The sequence below is a fragment of the Lycium barbarum genome, chromosome 12 (genome assembly GCF_019175385.1).
Source record: "Lycium barbarum isolate Lr01 chromosome 12, ASM1917538v2, whole genome shotgun sequence".
Taxonomy (NCBI): domain Eukaryota; kingdom Viridiplantae; phylum Streptophyta; class Magnoliopsida; order Solanales; family Solanaceae; genus Lycium; species Lycium barbarum.
Window position 1 is genome coordinate 56376525 of NC_083348.1, and position 27422 is coordinate 56403946.

A 27422-nucleotide genomic window follows, 5' to 3' on the forward strand; every position below is an offset into this window, starting at 1 on the left:
AGAAATTTGAAAGGCTTGATGATCCTCTTAGTTTCTTGCCTTATCTGCAACTCAAGTGGAACATGGTCTGAGCCTTTTTTAATCAGGTGAGTGACAGTTATTTGAGGGGCCTGATCTATCATCTTTTGATTGCTCAAGATTCTATCTAATCTCTTAAAAATAGTAGCTACATCTGATCTTCCATTGCACCATGTGAAAGTGCTGCCTATATATCCCAGATCATACAAATGACAGTCATTTATGCAAGCTGCAAAGTCTTCAGTCTCTTGAAACAAAACTGGCAAACCACCTAACTTTTATTCATCAGACAAAACCACATTAAAATCACCTCCTACCAGCTAAGGAATTTTCCATTGTCCTGCTAAATGAATCTTAGAATCCATAAGTTTCTTCTTATGCTTGTATCACAAGAGGCATACACCACTGAGACTAAAGCCTCCTACCTTGTCTGTTGATGTACTACTCTTACTGTCAGATGTTGAGCATGATCCTCAACTAAGTGAACTTCCCATTCTTCCATAACAAACAACCAAATCTTTCTTGTGCAATTAGTAAAGGCTGATTGATGTCCCAATCTTATTCTGAAACAGTCTAATTCTGTAGCATCCTGAAAAAGGCTCCATTAATCCTATTAATTGATATTGATTCCTTCTATTTAGATTAGTAAATCTCTCAAAGGCTTGTTGAGTATTGACTGATCTAATATTCCAAAATAAAGCTTTATTCATCATTGTTTGTTTAACTTTGAGGCTGCCAGCCTCTTTGATAAACTTCTAATTGGGAGAGCTTGCTCTTTCTGATTTTTTCCTGCTTTGACTTTACTGGTGGTTTCTTTTAGCTTGTTGACATGTTTTGGGGATAAATCAGCTTCTTTGCTAATATGTTTGACATTAGCATCCATACTCTCCTTTTCATGCTCATGATGAATACCGACAACACCTTCATTTATAATTGTTTCAATATCATCCTTGTTCTTATCAGGGGGATCAACATCTATATCTGGTGGTTCTTTTGGATCTTCTTCAATCCTTTCATCTGATCCATACTCATCATAGTTGCTATCTACCACAATCTTGATTTGCCTTTCTATTTGACTTGTTGCTGTTTCTTTGACTATATCCAACTCCTCTGCATTGTTTTCTGTCTCAGCCCTTTCTACATCATCAATTTTTTATTCTTCATGTACACGATTTTCCTTCTGTATATCCTCAGTTTGGTTAATCTCCTCTTGTTTATCATCTATCTTTTTTGGTGATTTCTGTTTCCCAAAAGATTGTTCCACCCATGATTTACATGATTGTGGCTCAATAGAAACCACATCCTCCTCAGCAATCACATCCTCTTCCAAAGCAGCAAAATCATTACTTGTTTGAATTTCCTCAGAGTTGTCTACAGAACTAGACTTTCCTTTAGCATGCTCATTATCTACCAGTGGCTGTATTCTACCATCTTTGATAACATTCCACCCATTGTAATCCATGCTCTGCCTTTTTCTCTCTTCAACTTTCTCCTTTGGATCCTCCTTTGCTGTTCTCAACTTTCTTTCTTTGAGCCTGATCCTTATTCTTGTTATTCCTCTCCTCTTTATCCCTCTTCAATTCAGGATGTAAAACAAAACACTCAGATTCAGTATGCCCTTGCAAACTACATTTGATATAATACTTTGGCATGTAGTCATATTTTATATCAATCCAAGTTGACACAATCTCACCAGATTTCTTCTTTATGCCCACATTGATTCTCTTTGGATGCTTCTTCAATAGGTCAACTTACACCTTCACCTTGGCACAACTAGGTCATGTTTTGTTCTTTGTGGCCATATCAACATGTAATGGCTTCCCCACTGCCTGTGCCATCGTGAACAAGGAATTTTTGACAAAAAATTAGGAGATAAGGATTGAAAGGAAATCCATGCAATTGCTATTGATGTTTCAATCTCTGGATTGAACCATGGCTCCCAAATTAAAGGTGTCATTTGATAAACTCCATCTCTAGCTTTGAGATAATTCGCAGGCTTTGCCATAACATGAACATAATCCTCAAAAGTGCCAAGTCTTATAAAAACATGCCTATCATGCAAAAAACCAATCTTACACTCAGTTTTGATGCCACATTGTAAAGGTATTATAGTACGTAACTCCTCCATCTCAGGCCATCCATATGAGAATTTACCTATTACAACATATTGTAGACCCTCTTGTACTATCATATCATCCACTTCATGTTCATCCTATAGTACTGTTGGTTCCCCATGCACGTACGTAAGATTTTTTATCTCAATAAGATTTGAAGATGGGGTGGAATATTCTGGCTTAAGTGTTTCAAGATATGAAGGTTTGTTTGGTAGTGGTGGTGGTGGACTATCTCCTCTGGGTAGTGTAAGTTGTCCATGAACATAGGTTTGTTTTTGCTGCTCATTAGGGTTTAAGGGTATGGTAGCTGCGTCTGGCTTAGGTGTTTCAATGTTTGAAGGATTGTTTGGTATTAATGGTGGTGGCTCGCATCCTGGTAAAGGTGGCCAGCCTTTGCTAGCCTCCGCCATGGCCGGCGCCGGCGAGAGGTTGGGCTAAAAGTAGGGTTAGGGTTTAGAGAGAAAATGTAAACATGTGTTTATTTTCTAGAGTTAAAGGAAAAGAGTAACTTAATTGACTTTCCTTTACCACCATTGAATTACCACTTATCCATATTTGAATGAAAATGAAGTATATAAAGATCCCTTTAAAGATAATATTTTTTTAATGAAAAGCCTTCCTGAGTCTGCAAAATTCCTTAAAACTTCAATAAACAAAAATAAAGGCTTATTATATGCGACAAAACTTTTCCAATGCCTTCTCTGTTCAAATTTTCTACAGAAGTTACCAAACAAATAATTCCAAATTGTTTTTATACATTTGTTAGTAGACGTTCATAACAGTATTTATTGGGCAAAAATTAATAATTTAAGGAACTTGGAGTATTGAAAGTACATATGAATACAGGAGCTGCTATATTTAGTATAAAAAATTTATGATTTTACTTTGTAAACAATGGGGTTGAAAATGTGGGAGTGGAAACTGGAAAAAATTTTAACCAAAAAAGAAAGGAAACTGGAAACAAAAAGTTGTCAGCCACAAAATGGGCCTACTGTGAAATTGCAAAGAACACGTGAGCTACAAAGAAAGAAGTGGCCAATGGATTGTTTGAAAAGGAGATGTTGAGGCTGATTTTACCACTTAACAGTTGAATTACAAGAATGCCCTTGGTCCTTAGGCATGTCGACGATCCCCGCATCATACCCACTCTTCATGTTGGCTACTTAACGTTTTGAAGAAAAACAATAATATGGGGTTCATATTTTTTGTTGTACAATAATTTCATTTGCTCCCACTAATGAGTTGATACGCATGTGGCAATGAATCTATCATTACTGACTTAATGGGATATTTTAAAAATTACACAAATATTGTTTGATTTTTTAATATGGGGTGTACTTTTTTTTTTGACATTATTTGTTTTTTTTAATATAGGGTCCACCCCTTTTTTATTTTTTATTTTTTTATATTGCTTTATTTTGTTAATATGGGTGGAGATGATGAATTTTTTTTTATTGCTTGGTGTTTAGTATGGGGCTCGCCCTTTTTTTTTTTTGGAACGGACGACGATCCATGTATAGAAACTGACGTTTCTATATAGTAGTAACTAGATACCGGAGCCCGTGCCAGCACGGGCCCGATATATGTTAATTATTTTATTTTTATTTTTATGCAATAATAAGACTCCTTCAACATATTTTATGATGTTTTTGGAAAGTTACATGTGGAAAAATAAAAGTTTTAGGAGTAAGAGTTCAATAATTTGTGTTATAGTATATTTTCTTTGTTTCAAGTGATGTGACCTTTTTTTTTTTTGCTCATTTGTTTATTGCCATTTGATTTCTGCATTTGATTGCTGCTTATATTTGTTGGGCCGTTGTACTTTGGTTATCTTATTTATCTATAGTAGTTAATGCTCCTTTCTTTTCGGACTGTTCTACCATGACTTTCTCGCTTTTGTTATTCCTTGCTTTCATATTGTTTTCAATATACTTGGTCCTATCTGACCTTTTGTCTTGTTTTTCCTCTCTTCTTCTCCTCTCTTGAGCCGAAGGTCTTTCGGAAACAGCCGCCCTACCTTTCAAGGTGGGGGTTAGGTCTGCGTACGCTTTACCCTCCCCAGACCCCACATGGTGGGATTATACTGGGCTTGTTGTTGTTGTATTTTTTTTTTTTGAAGATATGTGCTAATAATCATTTTAAACTGTCATTTTAAACCGCTAATCAAACCTTAACCACCATTCAAGACTGATTGAATTTTAATTACTTTTTAAAATCAGTAAACATCATTTTAACGACCGTACCTGTAACACCCCGTACCTTTAACGAAAGTTTTGACCACGATCCTAAACTTAGAAAATCAGATAAAGAATGTGGGAATTGAATGTTTTCCGTTCAGTTGTGATATGGTGGTTTACGCCCATGAACAGTGGTCGTATTTCACTTTACGGGCCGTAAACCAAGTCGTGAACTGAAACCAAGAATTTCTGAACATTCTGGAATTTGACATTTTGAGGTCATAGGGTTAAATACGGACTGTATTTCACTTTACGGCCCGTATTTCAAACCGTGTTTGGAATTTGGGAAAACTTCCTTGATGAAAGTTGTAGAGCATTGAAATACCTTTCCAACGGTATCTTACGGGGGTCAAACGGACATCTGTGCAAAGAGTTATGGCCATTTTACTGAAGAGATGCAGTGCAGTTCATGGGGCAAAATACGGCTCGTAAAGTCAGTTTACGACCCGTAAACTGAAATACGGCCAGTATTTTGCTGGACGTAAAGTGCAATGTTCCAGACCCTAAAACGACTTCCTACTCTCCTCCAACATCAAGAACACCAAGGTAAGTCCATTCTAATTATTCCAACTCAATTCTAACATATATCCTTGTAATCTAAACAAGAAATCATCACTCCTAATCTAGAGTTTTCAAGAAAACCAATCTCAAGATTCAAGAATCAAGATTTAGGAAATCTTCTTCAAAACTCAAGTCTTTAATTCAAGTTTTGGAACAATTAAGGTATGTAGAACTTCCATCCACATAAGGGAATCTCTATGTTCTTCCCCATGCTTCGTTTCCTTGATATCCATGAAGTTAAATCTTAGGGCATTAAACCCAACATATTGGTAGCCCATATTTAAGTATTTATGTACATGAATTTTGTATCTATATTCGTTGTTGTATTCCTAACCTTCCATTATGGATATTAGAAATCCTAGCTTAATCCATGAATCATGAATTCTTCCTCATGTGTTCTCATTATGTTCATATGAAACTGTATGATTTTATTTTACAAGTTTCAAGCATGTTTTCAAGTCAATTACAAATATATGATTATAAACTATTGTATTACTCATAAATCAAGAACATGTTTACAAGCTATTTCATAAAACTATGTTTACAAGTTATTTCATGAAATCATGATTTCAAGACAAGTACAAGTTAATTCACGAAAGTCATGGGCTTCTTAGCCAACTATATTATGTTCATGTTTTTGGGAGTTGCACGCATTACCGAGAAGGCTCAGATAGCCTGAAACTATGTAGCCACCATAGGACAAGGATCGCTCCGCCTAGTTAGGACGATACCTTAATTTTACACTGAATGGTTCCATCAGGTACGTTACTACCTTATACCCTGGCAAGGTATAGGGGCTCAACTGGTCCGGCGAGGTACCAGACTCCACGTTCCCACGTGGTTTTATCATATGTCGGTTTATGAAATGCTCTCCCTACTTATCATGTTTTTACTTATGTTATATATATATATATATATATATATATATATATATATATATATATATATAAGGTATCGTGTTTTTACTTATCATGTTTTTACTTATCATGTTTTTACTTATGTTACAAATGCACTCATGCTCATGTTCATGTCTAGGTTTTCAGTTTCAGTTCTTATCATGTTATTCCATGTCCCATGTTATTTCTTTCAGTTGTTTTACATACCAGTACATTCAATGTGCTGACGTCCCCTTTTTATTGCCCGGGGGCCTACATTTCACGATGCAGGTACTGATATACAGGACGACATATCTGCTCAGTAGGACAACATTCGTATCAGCATATTGGTGAGCCCCATCTCATTCGGAGTTTAGTCAACTTTTGTTTTATGATTAATTATGCATCTAAGGTATGCTGGGGCCTTGTCCCAGTAAGTATGTTTTCCAGTCGGATCATGATAGAGGTTTCATAGACTAGACAAGTCAGTTATGTCATGTCAGACATTCGGAGTCGTATAGCCAATTTTGGCTCATTCATGTTATTTCCGCACTCATGTTTAAACAAGTGTTTTTATTAAGTATTATGACTTATTACATTTTATAAAGGCTCATCATGCATTCACGTTATATTTCCGCTCATGTATGTATCATGATGATTCAGCAAGCCATGTGGTTCGCTCGGTCACACGCAGTCAGGCACCGAGTGCCGTGTTACGTCCAGGCCATGGTTCGGGGCGTGACAGTACCCCTAGACTAAAACGTGATAATCTTTAAAACTTTACATCTATGTACTTGGAATGCAGGAACTCCGGGAAATGTTTCTGGAGTAGTATAATCTTTAAAACTTCACATATATGTATGGTAATTATATGTCTCTATTGTATGATATAACACGGACATATAATTATATGTGTGGTATAAGATACTCTTTGTATCTTTATTTTTACGCGAACTATCATAATTATGTATTTACTAATAAATTATATTGGCTATTTTGAAGTTTTATAATTAGAAACTTAATACATTGGAAAATGCCTACTTATATTAGTTTATTTTCGGAATATTAAACATTGCAATAAGAACAGAGTAATTTATTTCGTAAACATATTTAATTAGTTTTACTACAATATTACAGTTAGTCCTGTTACCTAATTATACTTGTTTCTTCGGATATTATTCCTTATTCATCACAACTTTTAACCAGTTATAACTTTTAAAAATTAAGTCTGTTAATAAAATATTTATTTCAAACTAAAAGATAATTTTATAAATAATTCTAACCGGTGTTTTTCTACCTATTTAACATATTAACTATAGGTAGGATATATACTCACTGAAAAAGCTATGGAGAAAGAAAGAAGTAAAAGATGCAAATCCAGATTGTCACTTAGATGTTTAAATGGTGCAGAGGAGTCATTTGAGAAGCGTGCAAATAAAGCGCGTGGCTTCGAAATTCAAGGTGGACCCACACTTTCACTAAAGTCGCCTAGTAGGCACTTAATTGTCCAAGATAGAAAAAGTACATACATAAAACAATTGAGTATAATATCTCTAAAACCAAAAAAAAAAAAAAAAATACGAAATATCAAAACTGCCCCTCTGTGCAATTAGGCATGTCGACGATCCACTTTTGAAACTCTTGTTTCTAGTTATAATAAAATCTCGTGCTATGCACGGGCCCAAACACATGTAAAAATACTGATAAATCAATGATTAAGTTTTTAACGAATTTTGAATTGATAATATAAGATAATTCTTATTTAGTAAAAGAAGTATAAATTTCGAGTGTGTGGTTTTTGAATATTTTTAGAACTTGCAATTGTAAATATGTCACTATATTTGTATGCATATAAAACTTTTTATCCTTCTTTTTATCGAATTTCTCACTCAGTTAAATAAATACTATTAATAATAATTGAACAAAAAGCTTATTAAGCAAAACCATGACATATTGATATTTAAATAGAGCTCCTACTTTAAAAATTAACAAAAAGCTATGGAGAGGGGGGGGGGAGACATAACTTTTCTCACTCAGTTAAATAAATACTATTAATAATAAATTGAATAAAAAGCTTATTAAGCAAAACCATGACATATTGATACTTAGATAAATTCAACTGGCCCATATTGTTACAAAAGTAAACTGGTTAGTTCAAAAAGCTTGCATAGGAAATTGAGGTGGGACCTACACCCAATGTTGTAGCAAGGACGGACGACAATCCTTGCTCCAACCGACTCTTCTATTAAAGTAGTAACTAGATGGCCTATGCCCGTGCTGCGCACGGGTCCAACACTTCGAATTATAGTGTATCTATGTAGATGTAGTTGTATTTAGATAGTGATATATATATATATATATATATATATATATATATATATATATATATATATATATATATATATATATATATATATATATATATACTATGTTTAAAATACGATTAATATAACATTGTAGTTTGTGCTCCGTATCTAAAACTTTATTATATTCGTGTTTGCTACGAAAATTTATTAATACTTTTTAAAAGAGAAGACTTGTTTAAAAGAAAACTATTTTCCCTCTCTTTGAGATAAAACAATAGCAATATTTAAGCATCAGTTGATACTTTCAATTTTAATTCGTTTAATTTAAAGGTGTAAAATACTTATTATTTTTTATCAAATTTTGATTTGGATAATTCTAATTCACATTATTAAATTAATTTTACATGTTTAAAACAAAACAAAGTAGAAATTGATTTTCTATTTAAACGAAAAAATGCTATTTTTTAATTTTGGTAAATATTTTCGGTTTAGCTCATTTTACTCGTCATATTGTCTTTTGCATGATTTTTTAAGGAAACGTGAATTAGAATTATAATTTGACTAATTTACCTTATTAATTATTTGATCTTCATTTGATATTAATCTCTTTTCACATTTATTAGAGTAAGAATAAAAATAAAAAAGTAATTAAATTGTATCTTATTTTAAAATATAAATATTTTAAGTATATTAATTTTATTAAACATAACAAATAAATGACATGGCGGAATAGCAAATACAACAATTAAATATTTTGAAGAAAAGTAATAATATGGGGTCCATATTTTTTGCTGTGCAATAATTTCATTTGCTCTCACTAATGGGTTAATACGCATGTGGCAATGAATCCACTATTATTGACTTGATGGGGATACTTTGGGAATTAGACGAATATTGTTTGATTTTTTAATATATGAGGTGCACATTTTTTTTTTAATATGGGGTCCACTTTTTTTCTTTTTTCTTTTAATATTGCTTGACGTTTTTAGTGTGGGGTTCACCTTTTTTTTTTAAGAGTGACTGACGACGAAACATGGGGTAAACCGATGCTTCTCTATAGTAGAAAAATAGAAATATAATAAAGTATTTCTATCTACTTTTTAGAAGAGTTGGTAATATAAAGTATAAAATGTCATTTTTTTGTCCTTAAATAAAAAAGTGGGTGGGACCACAAAGGATTTTTTTGCCCTTAAATAAAAAAGTGGGACAGAACACGGACGACGATCTTGCCTCTATAAACCGGCTCTTCATAGTAGTAAAGTAATACATATATTATGTTCAAAATACGATTAATATAACATTGTAGTTTGTGCTCTGTATCCAAAACTTTATTATATTAGTGTTTGCTACGAATACGAAGTTGGCAAAAATTTATTAATACTTTTTTAAAGAGAAGACTTATTTAAAAGGAAACTATTTTTCTCTCTTTGAGATAAAACAATAGCAATATTTAAGCATCAGTTGATACTTTGAATTTTGATTCGATTAATTTAAAGGTGTAAAATATTCTATTGTTAATGTATGCAGATTGAGCCTAAACAATACCTATTATTTTTTATCAAATTTTTATTTGGATAATTCTAATTCAAATTATTATATTAATTTTACATGTTTAAAATGAAATAAAGTAGAAATTTGATTTTCTATTTAAATGAAGAACTTCTATTTTTTAATTTTTAGTAAATATTTTTGGTTTAACTCATTTTACTTGTCATGTTGTCTTTTACACGGTTTTTTAAGGAAACGTCAATTAGAATTATAATTTCGCTAATTTACCTTGTTAATTATTTGATCTCCATTTAATATTATTTTTTCTTTTATGACATTAATCTCTTTCACATTTATTAGAGTAAGGAAAAAATGAAAAAGTAATTAAATTTTATCTTATTTTAATATATAAGTATTTTAAGTATGTTGTTGTACAATAATTTCATTTGCTCTCACTAATGGGTTGATACGCATGTGACAATGAATCCATCATTATTGATTTAATGAGATACTTTGAAAATTATATGAATATTGTTTGATTTTTTAATATGGGATGTACTTTTTTTTTTTTTACATTGTTTGTTTTTTTAATATGGGATTCACTTTTTTTTTAATATTGCTTGATTTTGTTAATATGTGGTCCACTTTTTTTTCCTGTGAGTTTGGAGGTGGTGGGTTCCACTTTTTTTTTTCCAATATTGGTTGGTGTTTAATATGGGGCCCACACTTTTTTTTAATGAAACGGACGACGAAAAAATTGAGCCAACCGGCTCTTCTATATAGTTAAAATATAATTATAATATAATATAATAATTATATAATATAAAATATAAGTGTGGAAGAGGAACCAACACATCATTGATTGCTTGTACCAACAGCTTTGTAAATTGTAAACGTAATGAATGCTTGTATCAAAAGTTATATAACTTGTACACTTTAACCAACTACTTTTTTATCCCACGTGGATATATGTCATAGTACTTAATATTTATTCCCTTCTCATGTATAGACGTATGCACTTCAATTTTAATTCTCCGGCACATTTATTTCATCCGTGCACTTTTAATTGTTCACTTTTGACTTTTCAAGTTCTTGCTGAATATTTATTCTCTTCTCATATATACATGTATGAACTTCAATTTTAATTCTCCGACACATATTTATTTTCTTCGTGTACTTTTATTTGTTCACTTTTGACTTTTCATGTTCTTTAAGGATTAATAAATAAAGTACTCCATCCGTCCCATATTACTTGACTTTTCACGTTCTTTAAGAATTAATAAATAAAATATTTCCTTCATCCAATATTATTTGGCCACATTATTATACTTGACTTTTCACATTCTTTAAGAATTAATAAATGAAGTACTCCCTTCGTCCATATTATTTGGCCACATTACTAAAAAAAAATATGTCTATTTTTCTATTCTATATTTTTCTTATTATATATAAACACCCGAGGTGGACGAACACAACAACAATAAGTTGTACAAAAAGCACCTGAAGTTGTACTCTAAGCAGGGACTAACATGTGTACATTTCAGAAGTTGAACAATAATTCTACTTTTTGTGTGTTTACTTTTTAAGGCCCCATGGGTCCACAGTGTCTTAATTGTCCTTTCATTTCCTTCATTTGGCATATACTCCCTCTGTCTCAATTTAAATGTCTATGTTTAACTAGACACGGAGTTTAAGAAATAAAGATAGACTTTTAAATCTTGTGGTTCTAAATTTAAAATGTGTATAATATAATAAAATATCCTTTTTAATTTTGTGATTATAAACTTGACATATAGGATATTTGAATTGTCAATTTACTAAATATAAAAAGAGGCAGACATAACCAAAATAAGACAATTTTTTTATTTGACAACAGACGCCAAGGGGGACGAAAACAGCAACAATAAGTTGTACAAAAAACAACTGAAATTGTATTCTAAGTCGGGACTAACATGTGTACATTTCAGAAATTTAACATTAATAACACCTCTTTTGTGTTTACTTTTTAAATCCTCACATGTCCGCAGTGTCTCAATTGTCCTTTCATTTCCTTCATTTGGAATATACTCCCTTTGTCTAAATTTAAGTGTCTACATTTGACTATATACGGAGTTTAAGAAATAAAGATAGACTTTTGAATCTTGTGGTTCTAAATTAAAAATGTGTGTAATATAATAAAATATCCTTTGAATCTTGTGATTATAAACTTAACATGTAGGATATTTAAATTGTCAACTTACTAAATATAAAAAGAGGCAGACATAACTAAAATAAGACAATTTTTTTTATTTAACAACAAACACCCAAGGTGGATGAACACAAAAATAATAAGTTGTACAAAAAGCAACTGAAATTATAATCTAAGTCGGGACTAACATGTGTATATTTAAGAAATTTAACATTAATACTACTTCTTGTGTGTTTACTTTTTAAGTCCTAACATGTCCGTAGTATCTCAATTGTTCTTTCATTTCCTTCATTTGACATATACTCCCTCTGTCAATTTAAGTGACTACGTTTGACTAGACACGGAATTTAAAAAATAAAGATAGACTTTTGAATCTTGAGGTTCTAAATTAAAAATGTGTATAATATAATAAAATATCCTTTGAATCTTGTGATTATAAACTTGACATGTAGGATATTTGAATTGTCAATTTACTAAATATAAAAAGATGCGGACATAAGCAAAATAAACAATTTTTTTACAATAATTGAGAATTTAACAGGAAAAATAAGAAAAAGAGAAAAAAAAATATGAAGACTCACTAAGGAGAATTGCAGTATCCTTTACAAAATATACAAACCATAAAGCCTAACTAAAGTGAGTAATCAAATTAATCATGTTTGCACCGGCATAGTTTGCTAGTTCTTATTATATTAGCGATTATGAGAAACTGCAGTGAAGCTTCTGCTGCCTTCTATCATTTCGAGTCACGATCAGGTGCCAGATATAGCCTAGAGTTGACTACTGCATGCAGGAAAAGATGTGTTGCAACATGTAGGAGAATTTTCTATCCACCATGAAAACATACTAACATTGAAAAATAAATTATTATGAAAAGGAGGAAGATAATTCGTGTTCCATGTAGAATGTGTTTATTTACAACCTCGCAAATCCATTTAAGCATATAAAGCAATAAGTCCAAGCACGTAGGAGCTAATGGAGACTTCAAAACAACAATATCCAATCGCTTAATGGAAACGAACATCACGAGAACTTCACGCAGTCCATGCTGCAGAGGGAATCACATCCAGCCAATGTAAAAGGTTGATGATGAAGAGATCACGGATAACTTGTTAAAACTGAAAACATTTGGATACACAACAACTGCAACTGCAGCTGCAGCTGCAATGTTGTGGCGTGTCAAGTTGCTAGATTGAGTACAGAGGAGCCAAGGACAGGCTCGGAGTAACTATCCATGTATACTTCCCTTTGTCCGAACTCCGAATATTAAGAACTTTGAAATAAAGAAAAAAAAAAATTGCCCTCAAAGGTGATTATGAATGTGTAAGAAACACTTCGAGAAAGCTTCATCAGCGTATTAACACAACATATTAGACAAAAAAGAGATATTGCACATACGTGATCTGCATCATACATCATCAATCTCAGGTTCAAGCTACAAATTTCTTTCAACAGGGAAGAGCTTAAGAGGAACAAGACTAATATATAAAGAAAGAGGTGAAGATCATACATATAGGTACTTTCAGACTTTTAGAGAACCTAAACCGACTTCATCTCACTCCATAGAAATAGATTTGTACTGCTGGACAGTTGCAGTTATAGCTTGCTCAACTGGTAGTCTCTCCATGCTTGAAGCGCCATAAAATCCATGAACTCCTGTGGTTCTCTTCAGTACATATGCTGCCTCTTCAGGGCTAGATATAGGGCCTGCAAATAGAACAAACATTCTTCACTTTAGCGATTAAATAATCAGAAGGATAAGAAAAGAACGTGCCGTCGTGATAAAGACTAACGAATTGACAATACAAAAACTCGTCAAAGATAAGATCAACTCCCCCCATGTTAATCTTACTCAGATAATTGTAAAATTTGATAACTACTAGTATTTGTTTGACAACTTAAGATTTTGTTCCAAATTAGACTTTGCGGATTGTCTGGCAGAGAAAGAACAATATTATTGCTTTTGAACAAGATTAAGATGAATGATTGCAACATGCTTCCTAAATATGCTAAAGGTGAATTGAGAATGGACAAATTTCATTTTCCTCATTTAAAAGGAAGACACTTAGGAATTCCTTCTCTATGGAGAGATGCATGTCTAGAATTTAAAATTTTGATGTACCTTGATTTGATTTTTTGAGAGCTGATTAGAAAGCCTACTTATCACATAGAATGGAGGTTGTTCCTTTCTAAGTAGGTACATGGAGATAGTTTCTCCTCTGTATATATCACGGGTTCGAGCCGTGGAAACAGCCTCTTGCAGAAATGTAAGGTAAGGCTGCGTACAATAGACCCTTGTGGTCCGGCCCTTTCCCAGACCCCGCGCATAACGGGAGCTTAGTGCACCGGGCTGCCCTTTATGCTTCCATCCTCTAGTGATAGAGATGGAGGAGATTGATTTTAAAAAAAAAAAAAAAAAAAAAAAAAAAAAAAGATTAAGATGACAAGAAAAATGCGAGATAGGAGATTGATTTTTTTTTTTTTTTTTTTTTAAAAACAAGATTAAGATGACAAGAAAAATGCTGGATTACAAAATGATAGTAACTGACATTATCTACTTAACTAGCAGATATTTTATGTTAGAGAAAAAATGACATGGATATTCTACAAAATATACCAAGTCTTTGGTGAGATACTGGAAAAAAAAATAAGAGAGACAAACAAAAGAGAACAGCCTCATTCATTACATGAATTAGAGCGGACTTCATTAAGAGTGAAAATTACACCAAGTATCTATTGTTATCCATCATAAAACAATTTTTTCTCTTAAATACTCCCTCTGTTTCAATTTATGTGAATCTATTTCCTTTTTAATCCGTGCCAAAATGAATGACCTCTTTCCTAATTTGGAAACAAATTCACTTTATGAAGTGATTTACAGCTACACAAATATTCAAGACTAATTTTGAACCACAAGTTTCAAAAGTTTTCACTCTTTCTTAAATGTCGTGCCCAGTCAAATGGGTTCACATAATTTGAAATGGAGGGAGTATATGTTTGAATCATACAATTTTCTGGTTACAAGAAAGCAAATAAAAAACACACACCTCCTCATTTCTTACAGAAATTGAACCTACATTATAGGACTCAGAAAAACACAAATTCAAAGGAGTACTAAGAGCCTACCTCAACATACCTCGAATAAAGAAAATGTCTACTTGCACAAATATAATGGAAGATAACCAGAGCATATGTTCGTAGGAAAATAATTGAGCAAACTTTAAGGGAAATAAACCATAAAAAATGCAGCTGTAAATCCAAAAAGTTTCAACCAGCATTTGTTTTCCCGGTCATGAACTCATGATTCATGAGACAATGGAGAAACTGCAGTGAATCAATGCTAAATCTATATGGACTGTTACACACACATGGAACATTCAAGAAAGACAGCAGATTACCAAACCTCACCACTTGACAAAATGTTTCTTTTATTAGAATCTCTAGGTTCATTAATAATATAATCCGGTATAGTGCACTAATTAAATGGTGTAACATAAATTAGGCAACTACCTTAGGATTGGTACTCGTACCATTGGGATAGGACATTGTAAATAACAACACTGTATGAGAATCCTCACAAGTGATATGAGAAGCTGCTCTCACATACGCTTAAGCTTTCAGTAGTCTACCTAACTTATTGTTTACACGCCAAGGAATTAAGTCAAAATGACTTCAAAATTAGTGAAGCCAGTGAACCCATCTGGTACACCATCAGAGTACTGCTTAATTATCAAATTATTTTATCTGGAATATGGCAGAGATTTTGCTTTAGTTGGCTACACTAATAAAACAGAATTGGTCCAGCCATTTTCTTTCGCTTTTTGCCTAAGAATTTTCTAGTTACTCTGGGTTTCGCGGATTTACCTCCATGGCAGAGCACAATAGCATCAGGATTTATCCTATGAGTAGCATCTGCGATAGCTTGGACACAAGTTACACTTCCCTCCAATGAGACAGCTGTTTTTGCACCAATTGAACCAGATGTTGTAAGCCCCATATGGGCCACTATGATGTCGGCACCAGCTTTAGCCATAGCAACGGCTTCATCTGGGCAGAAAGCATATGGGGTTGTCAAAAGGCCCATCCTGTGAGCTGTTGCAATCATCTCAACCTCCAAGCTGAATATAAAATTAAGATATCAGGATATGGTTCGTCTGTAAGAAATGCCATCGCCATTGTTACAATTAAAAGAAGGATATAAGCTTTAAGTCTTACTAAAACATATTTACTGAGACTTACCCATAACCCATTCCAGTTTCTTCCAAATTTTGTCTAAAGTTACCGTCAAATAGACCAACAGTAGGAAAGTTTTGCACTCCGCAGAATCCAAAAGATTCCAACTGCTTCAGGAAGTTATCCATTGTGCGGAAAGGATCAGTAGCACAAACTCCAGCCAGAACAGCCACTTCCTTAACCACCTGAAGATTTCAACATTGATAGAAACTAAGCCTCCATTCTGGAGGAAAAGGAAAGGACCTTCCTTTTAACGAAAAAAATGGACAAAGCATCTCAATGAACCATCAGTAGAAATATTCTCATCACTCAGAAACTTTCTAGATAATGCACCACCCTATGAAGCACATAGTAAGAAACCTCAATGATGGTTTATCATTTGCAACAGAACTCATATGAAAACTCTCTCTCTCTCTCTCTCTATATATATATATATATATAAAATCTATTGTAATCCACCTTTGAAATTTTGAAGAATATTAAAAACAACTTAGTTCCATGCCTGGACTTGTGAGCTATTTTGCCCTACTACAAATGTAGCACGTAAAGTTCACAATTAATAGATACCCAGTAAGATAGGTGGTTCTGCAGGGTTTAGTCAGTCTTCTACGCAATGAAGTTAAACCTCTGATGTTCCAAATACATAAGCGGACATATCAACTATGTAGCTTCTCATCTAATTCAGCAAGTGCGAGAAGTCCAACTATTTAACTGGATTAAGACTAAGGTCGGATTGACTTGACAATATAGAAACTGTTGAAAGCCCAAGCTGGATTGAAGTTAGTTCCAATTCTATCGACATTTGTTTTCATCTCTAACCAACCATTGAGTGATGTGTCCATAACTTACTGCAAATTTGGCAGGGATTTCCTGAGAGTGTCTTTTTGAGGCAACACTGCGAGTTCTACTCCCAGAAAGAGGTACTGACAAGAATCATAGATATGACATGGATCAGCTTTAATGTGTCTGACTAGGGGTGTCAAATGGGCGAGTTGGGTTGAATTTGGACGGGTCAAAATGGGTGAGTTAATAAATGGGTGGGTTACTGACCCACCCAAAAATTACTTGGGCTGAAATGGGCTAAAAAGCGGGTCATAACCCAAACCGCTCAACTCTTTCTAAGTTTTAATTTCTTTGTTTTTCCTTTTATAATTTTTTAGTACCTAATACTAATAGTTTTTTTTTTCTTTATTATGGATATATATAACATATCAAATATAAAAAATATCTTTTTGACAATATTTTGACAAGAATTCTCATGGGTCAATTTCGGCTGTCAGAGCCAATCTTTTATGGGCTGAAATGGACTGAGCTTATAAATGGGCGGGTCAATGATCAGCCCAAACTTGGGTGGGTTGGACGGGGTATGTCTTGTAGTGCTTCGTTCATGCTGAGTCAAATAAGGTTTTATCAATTTGTTAAGCCTTTGAATTGAACATGAACTGCTTGACAGCAGGTTGTATTTTACTTGAACAGTAAAGTCGTGTTCAAGTCCAACCCGAGCTAAAATCAAACAATAAAAGATCGGTGAAGCTGAGCCTAAAAGTTGATAAGGTTTTCAGAAGAACTAAAGAAGCACACAACAAGTAGGACTTACAGGCAATACTTCGTTGGCCATCTCAAGTACAATGGCATTTGCATCAGCAAAAGGCAATAGACCAGCTAAGGATCCCCTTCCTGCCATCCTAAAGCGCCCCGAGTTGTACAAGACAATCAAATCTACACCACCAGCTTCCTCAAACTTAGCAGAAATACCTGTACCAGCACCAGCCCCAATAACGGGCTTGCCCTTACTTATTTGATCTTTCAATTTCTGCAGTATCACAATTCTTTTCTGCAAAGTTTCTGCTCAAGAAAGATTAAGTTTCTCGTCAAGTATTCATACAAATTAAAGAAGAAAAGAAAAATCATTAACTGAGAAGCTGTTAGATTCATTTCCCTGTTAATGAACCAGTTTATTCTATTTCCAAGAGATTCACATAATAATAGTAGAGATGATTATGATGACAATGACGGACAACAATCCATGATATGGCATTTCAAGCTAGCCCATAACCAGCAACCTATTGGTAAGAAAATAATTCCTGAGACAAGATCAATCATATTTCACTCTAAGAAAGTATAAAGCATACTCTATTGTCATCTTTCACTTTGTTGGCTTCTATGACAAACTAAGGTTGACATAAATGCCAGTTTATTCCACTTATCATCTTAAATTGGTGTCGAGGATAGGATTCAATGAGCTTTGGCAAAGATAAGAAGAAAGCTTTGTCTTAAACCTAGAAAATAATGTGAACAGGCCAACACTACTTCGGGAACAGGTACATAAATTAATAGAAGAAACCAGGATTCACTTGCAGTAATCATATAGGGGAAACCGTTCAGTAATTCTCTAGCAGCTTATTTGCCATGTCATTGTGATGGAAAGCATTAGCCCTAACTTTTAGGAAGAATCATCACCTGGTTTGGCATTTGGAAAGTCATTCAGGCGAGAAAAGTTTGTTCCGCTGCATGAGGAATATTTCTGAGGGACAGCATTATCATTCTGAATGTCTTGGATAGATTTGGACTCGGCTGGCTGATATTCAACATGTCTAGATTTCGGAGAGATTTCCAAGAATGAATCAACTAAAGCATTTGCGAACTCCACATCATTGATATGGTAAGGAAAGACCTTAACCTATCAGTGAACAAACATTTCAATAATCTGAGTTGACTTTTGCAGTGGAATGTAACACCATAGGCTGCCAATCCTTCTTCCTTATAAATAACTGTGGTACCTGACAGCGTTCACTATTTTCAAGAAGCATCTGTAGCTCATGTGTAAGACAACTAGTTGCCTCAGGATCATAAAAGGCTTTCCCTGGTGCATCCAATGCAGAGACACCTTTCTCTGGTAAGCAAACACATACACTTGATGATGCCTTGTTCAACTTTTCTGCTATAAATGCAGCAAATTTCTTATTTTCACCTACCGACGTACGCATTAGGGAAACCTGTACCATAAGCATTCCGTTAATTTAACTCAATAGACACATCTCAAATATTTATTTGATAGTTTATCAAATTGAAACCAATATTCTTAATAGAGCAGTCACAACACAATATAATAAATTTTCAAAGATTCGCAAAATATCTCCTAGTGACAACAAAAGCATGACGTCATGAGATGTTTTCCAAATGGCTAGCTATCTCTACTTAGTCTAAGTTGTGCAAGATGACATCAAACACACTACTTTGTTTCACGACCACACAATTGTCAAACTGTGAATGGTATGTATTCCAACACTAACTTTTTCGATAATACTACTGCTCAATATCTTAAGGAATTCCTTTAGAGACAAACAAGGAGCAAAATGAAAAGATGAATCACCTGCTCATTATGTTCATGAATCTTTCTTTGCTGAAAGTCGGGAGGTATGGTCGTTTTAGGACCAAAATTCACCATATCCAATGCTCCCACACTCAGAACCAAAGGAATCTTCTTCTCTAATATTGCATCAAATCGGGAACCATCACATGCCATAACTCCTCCAACTATGTAATCTGCAACCTCAGTTGTCGTAATATCCAACACGCCCTAAAATAAGTCAAATAACAGATGGATATTAATCGTTTTCCAGAAAGAGATAATGTAATACTTCAGACATCAGTAATATGTTTGACAAGCCATTTCAGTGAACAAACTGCAAGCCTCTACCTTCTTCGAAATGAATTTCCCTGGTTCTACCAATAGTTTGAAAGGATCAATCGCAATGAACTAATGAGGCCGCACTTTTGTTGCATCCAGGCCAATGCCTCAGGCAAATGAGTCTTATTTCCTTTGTAATTGACTGTAAACCTAGTAAAAGTTTTAGAGACCAATAAATCCTACACCTCATTCAATTTTCTTATAGTGCTAATAGCATTATAGTATATTCCATTTGTACTCTTGCTCAACTGACTATGAGTAAGATGTATAGCCAGTTAAAATTAATGAAATAATAGTTAGAATAATAATGAGGATCGTAATTTTAGCTAGTTTTATATCGAAAGCACCTAGTCTTATTATCCAAGCTCATTATGATAATATGCGAAGGGTAACACATATGAATTGGTTTATTATAATCATAATAATGATGACGACAACAACAAAAAATTGAAATGAAGATTGAAAATAAACAAATTATTTGCACTAGTTTATCTGTTAAAAATGGAATACTCTCGATTTGAAAAGGAGAATAAACTCATGGAATTAGAAAATTAAATATGAATTACTGTATATAAATGGAAAATAATTATACGTTATAATTAATCATTTAAGAAGTTGTAAACCATTCAAATCAATACATTAACGTACAAGAGAATCACTAACCAAAACTGCTTAGCTTCTCACTACTGTTACCATGAGTATCATCATTGTTCGTACTTAAATAGTTAAATATTTTTATTATGATTAAATCAGATGGTATTTTTACGTGATAAGATGTCCAATGGTCCAATAGTGAAAATAGAGGTTTGAAACAAAATACTACATAATGTAAATAGATTTTAGTACTCTTAGGATGTTAGGAAGAGAGGATTTATTGGTCCATAGAGTTTTCAATTTTAGGACTTTAAAGTTCATTATAAGGGAAAATAGGAAGTATCAAATATCAATACTACATACCACTGAAACCATTAGTGGTCATAGAGCAACAGGATTACCTGTATAAAACCTCCTCTAACAAGATCCTCCATGGCCCTGCCCCCGACACCAGTGGCGTGGAAAACCAAAGTCTCGTATCCTTCTTTAGCTAATCTTTCTTTGACAGCATTAACACAAGGAGTTGTAACCCCAAACATAGTTACACCAACTGTAAGCTTTTCATTAGTGATGCTATGCTCTTTCGATCTTTCAAGCCTTCCAATCACCATTCCAGCAAAAGCTGCACCCGCATTAGATAGAACAACCTTACTGACATTGTTAATCCCACAAATATCTACAACTGAAGGAAATAATACCAAGTCTGATATTCCAATATAAGATTCAGTTTGGCCACTAGCAACTGTTGATACTATAACTTTTGGGATCCCAATTGGAAGCGATCGGAAGGCATATGACAATAGAGATGTTCCTCCACTACCCCCAAGGCCAATCACTCCGGCAAGAATCTGGTCATTATGAGCTTTCATCAGGAAAGTTTCAAGAGCTTTATTCATGATCGCAATAGCTTGGCCTCTATCATCTGGAAGCTGGACCACAGATTCTCCCCCTCGTGCATAGCATGACAGCACATCCTTCCTTGGTACAAAATCAAAATCAGCAAAACTATCTGTCTCCTTCAAGCTGGTTGAGACATCAACAACTGTCACTCCTACCTATACATTGCCATGTATAAGCATAAGGTTGATATCAGTCAAAGGAAGTCAAAATGTTCTACAACAAAGTATTCCACTTATGATCTAATTTACTATATACTTTTGCAAATTATAATTTTTAGCTGACTTTATAAACTAGTTCTCTTAAGGGTTATTTTCTGTAAACAATTTTTGGCCTGTCAGCTTAACAAGTACTCACTCTGTCCCAATTTATGTGGCACACTTTCCTTTTTAGTCTGTCCAAAAGAGTGTCACATTTCTATACTTAGAAATAATTTAACTTTAAAATTCCCCTTTTACCCTTAACGAGATAATTTACAGCCACACAAGTATCCAAGGCTTGTTTTGGACCACAAATTTCAAAAGTCTTTCTTTCTTTCTTAAACTCCGTGCCTAGTCAAATGGTGCCACATAAATTGGGATGGAACTGTCTATAACAAGGTAAGTAACCACAGACAATTTAAAGTTATCCCTACACAATCAGTATCTATATAACTTAAATCCTTCCCCTTAATGTTTCAACAACTGCAAACTGCATAGTTAAACTAAATTGTTCTCTCGGTCTCTTTTTGCAATTCAGAAGCTACGAGGCAAATTCTCATAATTAATATAAGGCCATTGAAAGACCTTTATTTCTCAGTTATGACTTATGCCATGAGGTCAGGTATTTGTTATTAGTAATCAAGTCAACATACCCAGTGTAGTCCCACAAGTGGGGTCTGGGGAGTGTACAGTGCACGCAGACCTTACCCCTACCTTGGGAGGTAGGGAGGCTGTTTCCGAAAGACCCTCGGCTGTAGAGAAAGCAGGGCAAAAAGTCAGCCAAGAATTGATGAAAGTAAAGGAACCAAGGCAAATTACTATAAATAAGCAGTATGAAAATAAGTAACAGTAAATGCAGCAAACTAATACGATAATTGAAGCACAAGAGACATCAGAAAGTAACAGGAAATCAAAGGGCAAGAAACTACAAAGATAATACTACGCATACTAGTACGGAATGGATACACGGGATTACGCTCCACTAACTACTAACCTTCTACCCTAATCCGCGTCCTCCACAACCCCCTATCTAAGGCCATGTCCACGGTAAGCTGCAACAGCGCCATGTCCTGTCTAATCACTTCTCCCCAATACGTCTTCGGCCTACATCTACCTCTCCTAAAATCATCCATAGCCAACCTCTCACACCTCCGCACTGGGGGCCTCCGTGCATCTGGCCCAATTTAAGTGTCTTAGTTTAATTAGACACAAAGTTTAAGGAATAAAAAGAGACTTTTGAATCCTGTGGTCATAAATTAAAGATGTGTGCAATGTACTAACATATCCTTTGAATCTTATGGTTTTAAACTTGCCATGTAGCATATTTGAAGGGTTAATAGCACTTTTGGTCCTTCAATTAATGGTAAATTTTAATTTTGATTCTTGTGATATCTAACCAAGCATATTTAACCTTCAATTAATTGAAATGTGTAGTTTTGATCCCTTTGCTTGTGAATTTTCACAAATTTACCATAATTAGTAGTCGTTCCACCACTCAAGTACCAATGTGTTATGTTAAGCTTGTACTGTTACTCCAGAATTCTAACGTAAAAGGACTAAAAACACACATTTCGATTAATTGAAGGTTAAATATGCTTTGTCATATATCAGAAGGACCAAAATCAGAATATACCTATAATTTAGGGACCAAAAATATTATTATACTATGTTTGAATTGTCAATTTACTAAATAAAGTAGAAGAGACACTCTTTGTTGGTATCCAAAAACAAAAGTAAGACACTAAAATTATTGAGTACAGAGAGAGAGTAACATTTTAATTTACATTATAAAGAATAGCAAATTGTAATCTAACAGAATATGATATTTCAACAATTAAGAAAGAAAACCAAAAAGGTAAAGTGTATTTAAGTAACAAACCTTAGACGAGGATTTATTGGAGAAGGTTTTAAGAGTGGATCGAACAGATTCGGCTAGGAAACGGAGCTCATCGAGTTTAGTATCAGCTGTTCCAATACAGAAAATTCTAAGAGAATTACTCTCTGCAGATGCCATTTTCCTCAACTATAGTTTTTTTGTGTTATAATTGAGATCATAAAATGGTGGGTAGAGTTTATTTTACTGTGAGGATAGTGAGAAGGTTCGGTAACTTGTCGAATCTCGATCATCTGGCAGAACACCCGTCAAGAGAAAAAGGATTTCCAATTTCTGTATGCCAGCGGGCCCACATTAATGAAATATATACTCTACTACTTATATTATTATTACGATCTGTAGTTTGATAATGTGACATAATTTTTTGACCAAGAGTATAACTCTATTTTGCTTCTGTCTCACCCGTCCTGTTTTGCCTTTTTACCTTATTTTAAAAAGTCTAAAAGCCATTTTGCAAGTTACTCCCTCCTTTCAAATTTAAGTTTCTTATTTTCTTGTTTGGTCTGTTTAAAAAACAGTGTCTCTCTTTATATTTAATAAGTTGATAATTTAAATATTCGATACGGTAAGTTTATAATCACAAGATACAAAGGACATTTTAGTACACTATACACATCTTTAATTTAGGACCACAAGATTCAAAAGTTTCTCTTTATTTCTTAAACTCCACGTCAAGTCAAACTAAAAGCCAATTTGGCCAAGCTTTTTTTTTTTTTAAGGCCCGAAGCACTTTTTTCTTTGATTTGAGTAACAAAAAAAGAAAGTACTCTTGAGGAGTAGCAGAAACAGATTTTATACGGTTGGAAAGAAGCTAAAAATTTCTGCTTCTTGAAAGAAGCAAAAGCAAAAAAAAAAATTCCCTACACAAAATATCTCTACCATAAATATATATTTAACAAGTATATCCCTCATTATTCATTAATTTTTAATTATAAAACAACCCGTTTGGTTACTACGTATAGCAACTCATTTCATTCTGATTCTTTAATCATGCATTTCATATAATTTATTTTTCTCGACTTTTTTAATACATTTAAATCATCATGTTGATATTATACTAATATTTGATATTTTCTTTCATTTATCTATGTATTATATCGATTGAAAATTTTAATATGCACTTTTTAATTTTGATTAACTAAAAGTACAAATTTTAATTAAAGTCTTTCATAATAGATATTTAAAATAATTTCTCTCCTTAAAATAATCTTAACAATTAAATGTTCATTGATACTTGTCCTTTTTCGTAATTTGATATTCAAAAGCACTTTTTAAAAAAGATTAGCCAAACACAATCTACTTATTAAAAACACTTTTCAAATGATTAGCCAAACACAAATTGCTTCTCGCCAAAGGTACTTTTTGAAAAGTACTTTTAAAAAAGGTACTTATCAAAATAAGCGGATTTTAACTGCTTGGCCAAACAGGCTAATTTCTAAAATCAGCTTATCTTGAAAAATATTTTTTTTGAAAAGTGCTTTTTAAAAAAGTACTTTTGGCGAGAAGCAGTTTGTGCTTGGCCAATTAATTTAAAAAGCACTTTTGAGCAGTAATTTATAGCCTGTTTGGCCAAACTTATTTTTCCCCCAAAAGTACTTATTTTTTCAATAAGTGCTTATTTTTAAAAAAGTGAGGTGTTTGGCCAAGCTTTTGGGAGAAAATAAGTGCTTTTGGGGAGTAGCAGGGGCAGTTTTTCAGAAAATAAAAAAAATAGCTTTTGCCCAAAAACACTTTTTTGAAAAGTACTTTTGAGAAAAATATACATAAAAACACTTTTTAAAAGCTTGGCTAAACACTAATTGCTGCTCAAAAGTACTTTTTAAATTAATTGACCAAACACAAACAACTTTTAGCCAAAAGTACTTTTGAAAAAAGTATTTTTTAAAATAAGTTGTTTTCAGAAGCTTAGCCAAACAGGCTATTAGTGTTTGCCCAAACTTTTAAAAAGTGCTTTAAGTGTATTTTTCTCATAAGTGCTTTTCAAAAAAGTGCTTCTAGGAAAAAACTATTTTTTTTAGCTTCTGAAAAACTGCTTCTGCTACTCCCCAAAAGTACTTATTTTCTCCCAAAAAGCTTGGCCAAACACTTCACTTTTTTTAAAATAAGCATTTTTTGAAAAACATAAGTACATTTGGAGAAAAATAAACTTGGCCAAACAGGCTATAAGACACTTATCGTTTTGGTACGAGTGATAAGAATAATAATTCCAGGATAAATTTGGGATTAACTTTATTCCATTTTTTGGTTGGGGGTATTAGCTAATCCTGAGATTATTTTATCCCATCAATTGTACTAAAATTGTGGGATTACTATTCCATATAAAAGGTGAAATAAAATAATTACCCGTCCCGCGTACTAAACGACCCAAATTGACACGGAGGGAGTAATATATAACTTAATTCTCTCTTTCGATTTTGTGATCTTCTAAAATGGTGATGAGTCACGATAATCCAGTTTTACTTCCAATTAATATATAACTACCTCTTTTATTTAGAAAGAAGGCTGCAATTATGCGTAATCTTAAAATGATTATTGACAGGTCATATGGTTAATTGTGCTTCTGTTGGTCGGTATATCACAATTCGTTGTTCATTGTTATCGTCCCATAAAGTGGATAGAGTAGTGTTGATACAACATTTATTTTGAACTTTCAGAGTTGCAGTTAACATAACAGTCGTTCAAAATTATAGTGGATTGCCTAGATAATTGTTCTAATTAATTCATCAGGTTCCTAGCTAATTTCTTCATTATTACGAAAAAGTCACAAGAATATTTGTTATACAATTAGTTATACTAACAGTGTGTTTGTACATAGGCACAAATATGCATCGCTTGATATTTCAACTTTGTCAAATGTAATCCATTAAACAATTGAATGTGCTTATATTAGTATGCAGAGAAAATTAATAGGGTGGATCCGTTAAAGAGCTTTACGTGGGCAGGGTGGCCATGGTATGGTAGATATCGATTACCATATCGAAACTGAAATTTTTATACCGCAGTTTTGATATTATGATATTTGATATGCATTTTTAAAAAGTTTGGTATTCGGTATTCATAAAGAAAATACTGAATACCATACCGAGTATATAATTACATGTACAGTTCATATATCTTAGTATTAGAATACTAACAAATATATAAACTAGTATTATTAGACAACTAATTGTTTAAACGTTGGAACTTTGACTATTCTATCTTGATTTAAATGTCTTTTTTGTGTAATTGATTTACGAAGGGGATTGCTTGTACTTTCTTTTGAATATTTTTACATGTGTAAGGTGTTTAACACATAATAATTGAGACGTTTCTTAAGTAGCAGAAGTCATAATTCTCCACGATATGAATATATGTAAGTCGAAGTCGGACAAACTATGATACCGATTTACCGTACCGTAAAATACCGAAACCGAACTTTAAAATACCGAACCATACCGAATTAATTTGGTACGGTAATGGTATAGTATTTTTAGAAACCGAAAACCAAAATTACCTTACCGAAGTTTCAAATACCGTACCATGCACACCCCGTATAATTGTGTAAGCGAGTTATCTCTCCTTTGTCATTTTCGCTCAACAACTATTATTTTGTCACCTACTTCGCTGAGTTGTGGTTAATGGCGAAAACTCAAAATCCATGGTTTCCTAATTGATTATCCAAATATTATTCTCTAAAAAGTACTTTTTCAAAAAATTAAAAAAATACTTTTTAAAATAAGCAAATTTTGAAAGTTTAATTTGGCCAAATAAGCTATTAGACTCTCATCCATAATATGCTTTCCATTTTGATCTATAATTCATATGAGAGGATGAATATACGTGCTGCCTAGTGGGGTATCAGTCGTGGCTCACGAAAATGGAGTCGTGACAAATTCTAAGGTATGTGAGTATTGAAATATCTTGAAAATGGAGTCTGCAGGTTGACAACCTTTAGTAAGGATGTTAGCTAGTGTGCCATAATTAGGTGGAGGTTAGGTTTATGTCACCATCCATTTTGTATAATTTTATTTTGTTAATTTAATAAAGGTTAGGCGCATGGATTTAATTAAAAAACATAATATTGAAAAGAATACTTTATATTTAAAATTATACATTCTATATACGTGTGGGTTTCAACATGGTTTCT

General features: G+C 33.3%; 1 protein-coding gene across 2 annotated transcripts; it reads right to left on the minus strand.

Moving 5' to 3' along the window:
* Positions 1-13136: 13136 nt before the first annotated feature.
* LOC132621501 (toMV susceptible protein tm-1(GCR26)) lies at positions 13137-23583 on the minus strand. 2 transcript variants are annotated; one of them, XM_060335797.1, is made up of 10 exons: positions 23282-23391; positions 22056-22154; positions 20707-21360; positions 19394-19600; positions 18801-19016; positions 18481-18700; positions 17618-17865; positions 16027-16205; positions 15652-15905; positions 13137-13494 (listed from the first exon to the last, which is right to left on the minus strand). In XM_060335797.1, exons 3-10 carry the CDS (start codon positions 21199-21201, stop codon positions 13343-13345), a joined length of 1971 nt encoding a protein of 656 aa, XP_060191780.1. In that variant the 5' UTR covers positions 21202-21360; positions 22056-22154; positions 23282-23391; the 3' UTR covers positions 13137-13342. The 2 variants fall into 2 exon arrangements, with proteins under 2 accessions (XP_060191780.1, XP_060191779.1); XM_060335796.1 differs by lacking the exon at positions 22056-22154 and having other exon boundaries at positions 23282-23583.
* Positions 23584-27422: the final 3839 nt, after the last annotated feature.

Excerpts from the sequence above, each read along its gene's own strand:
- LOC132621501 (XM_060335796.1), bottom strand. The coding sequence starts at position 23,416 with ATGGCATCTGCAGAGAGTAATTCTCTTAGAATTTTCTGTATTGGAACA. Across the intron at positions 19,017-19,393 it reads TTCATGAACATAATGAGCAG|GTTTCCCTAATGCGTACGTC; the intron begins GTGATTCATCTT and ends CTTATGGTACAG. Across the intron at positions 15,906-16,026 it reads GAAACTGGAATGGGTTATGG|CTTGGAGGTTGAGATGATTG; the intron begins GTAAGTCTCAGT and ends TTTTATATTCAG.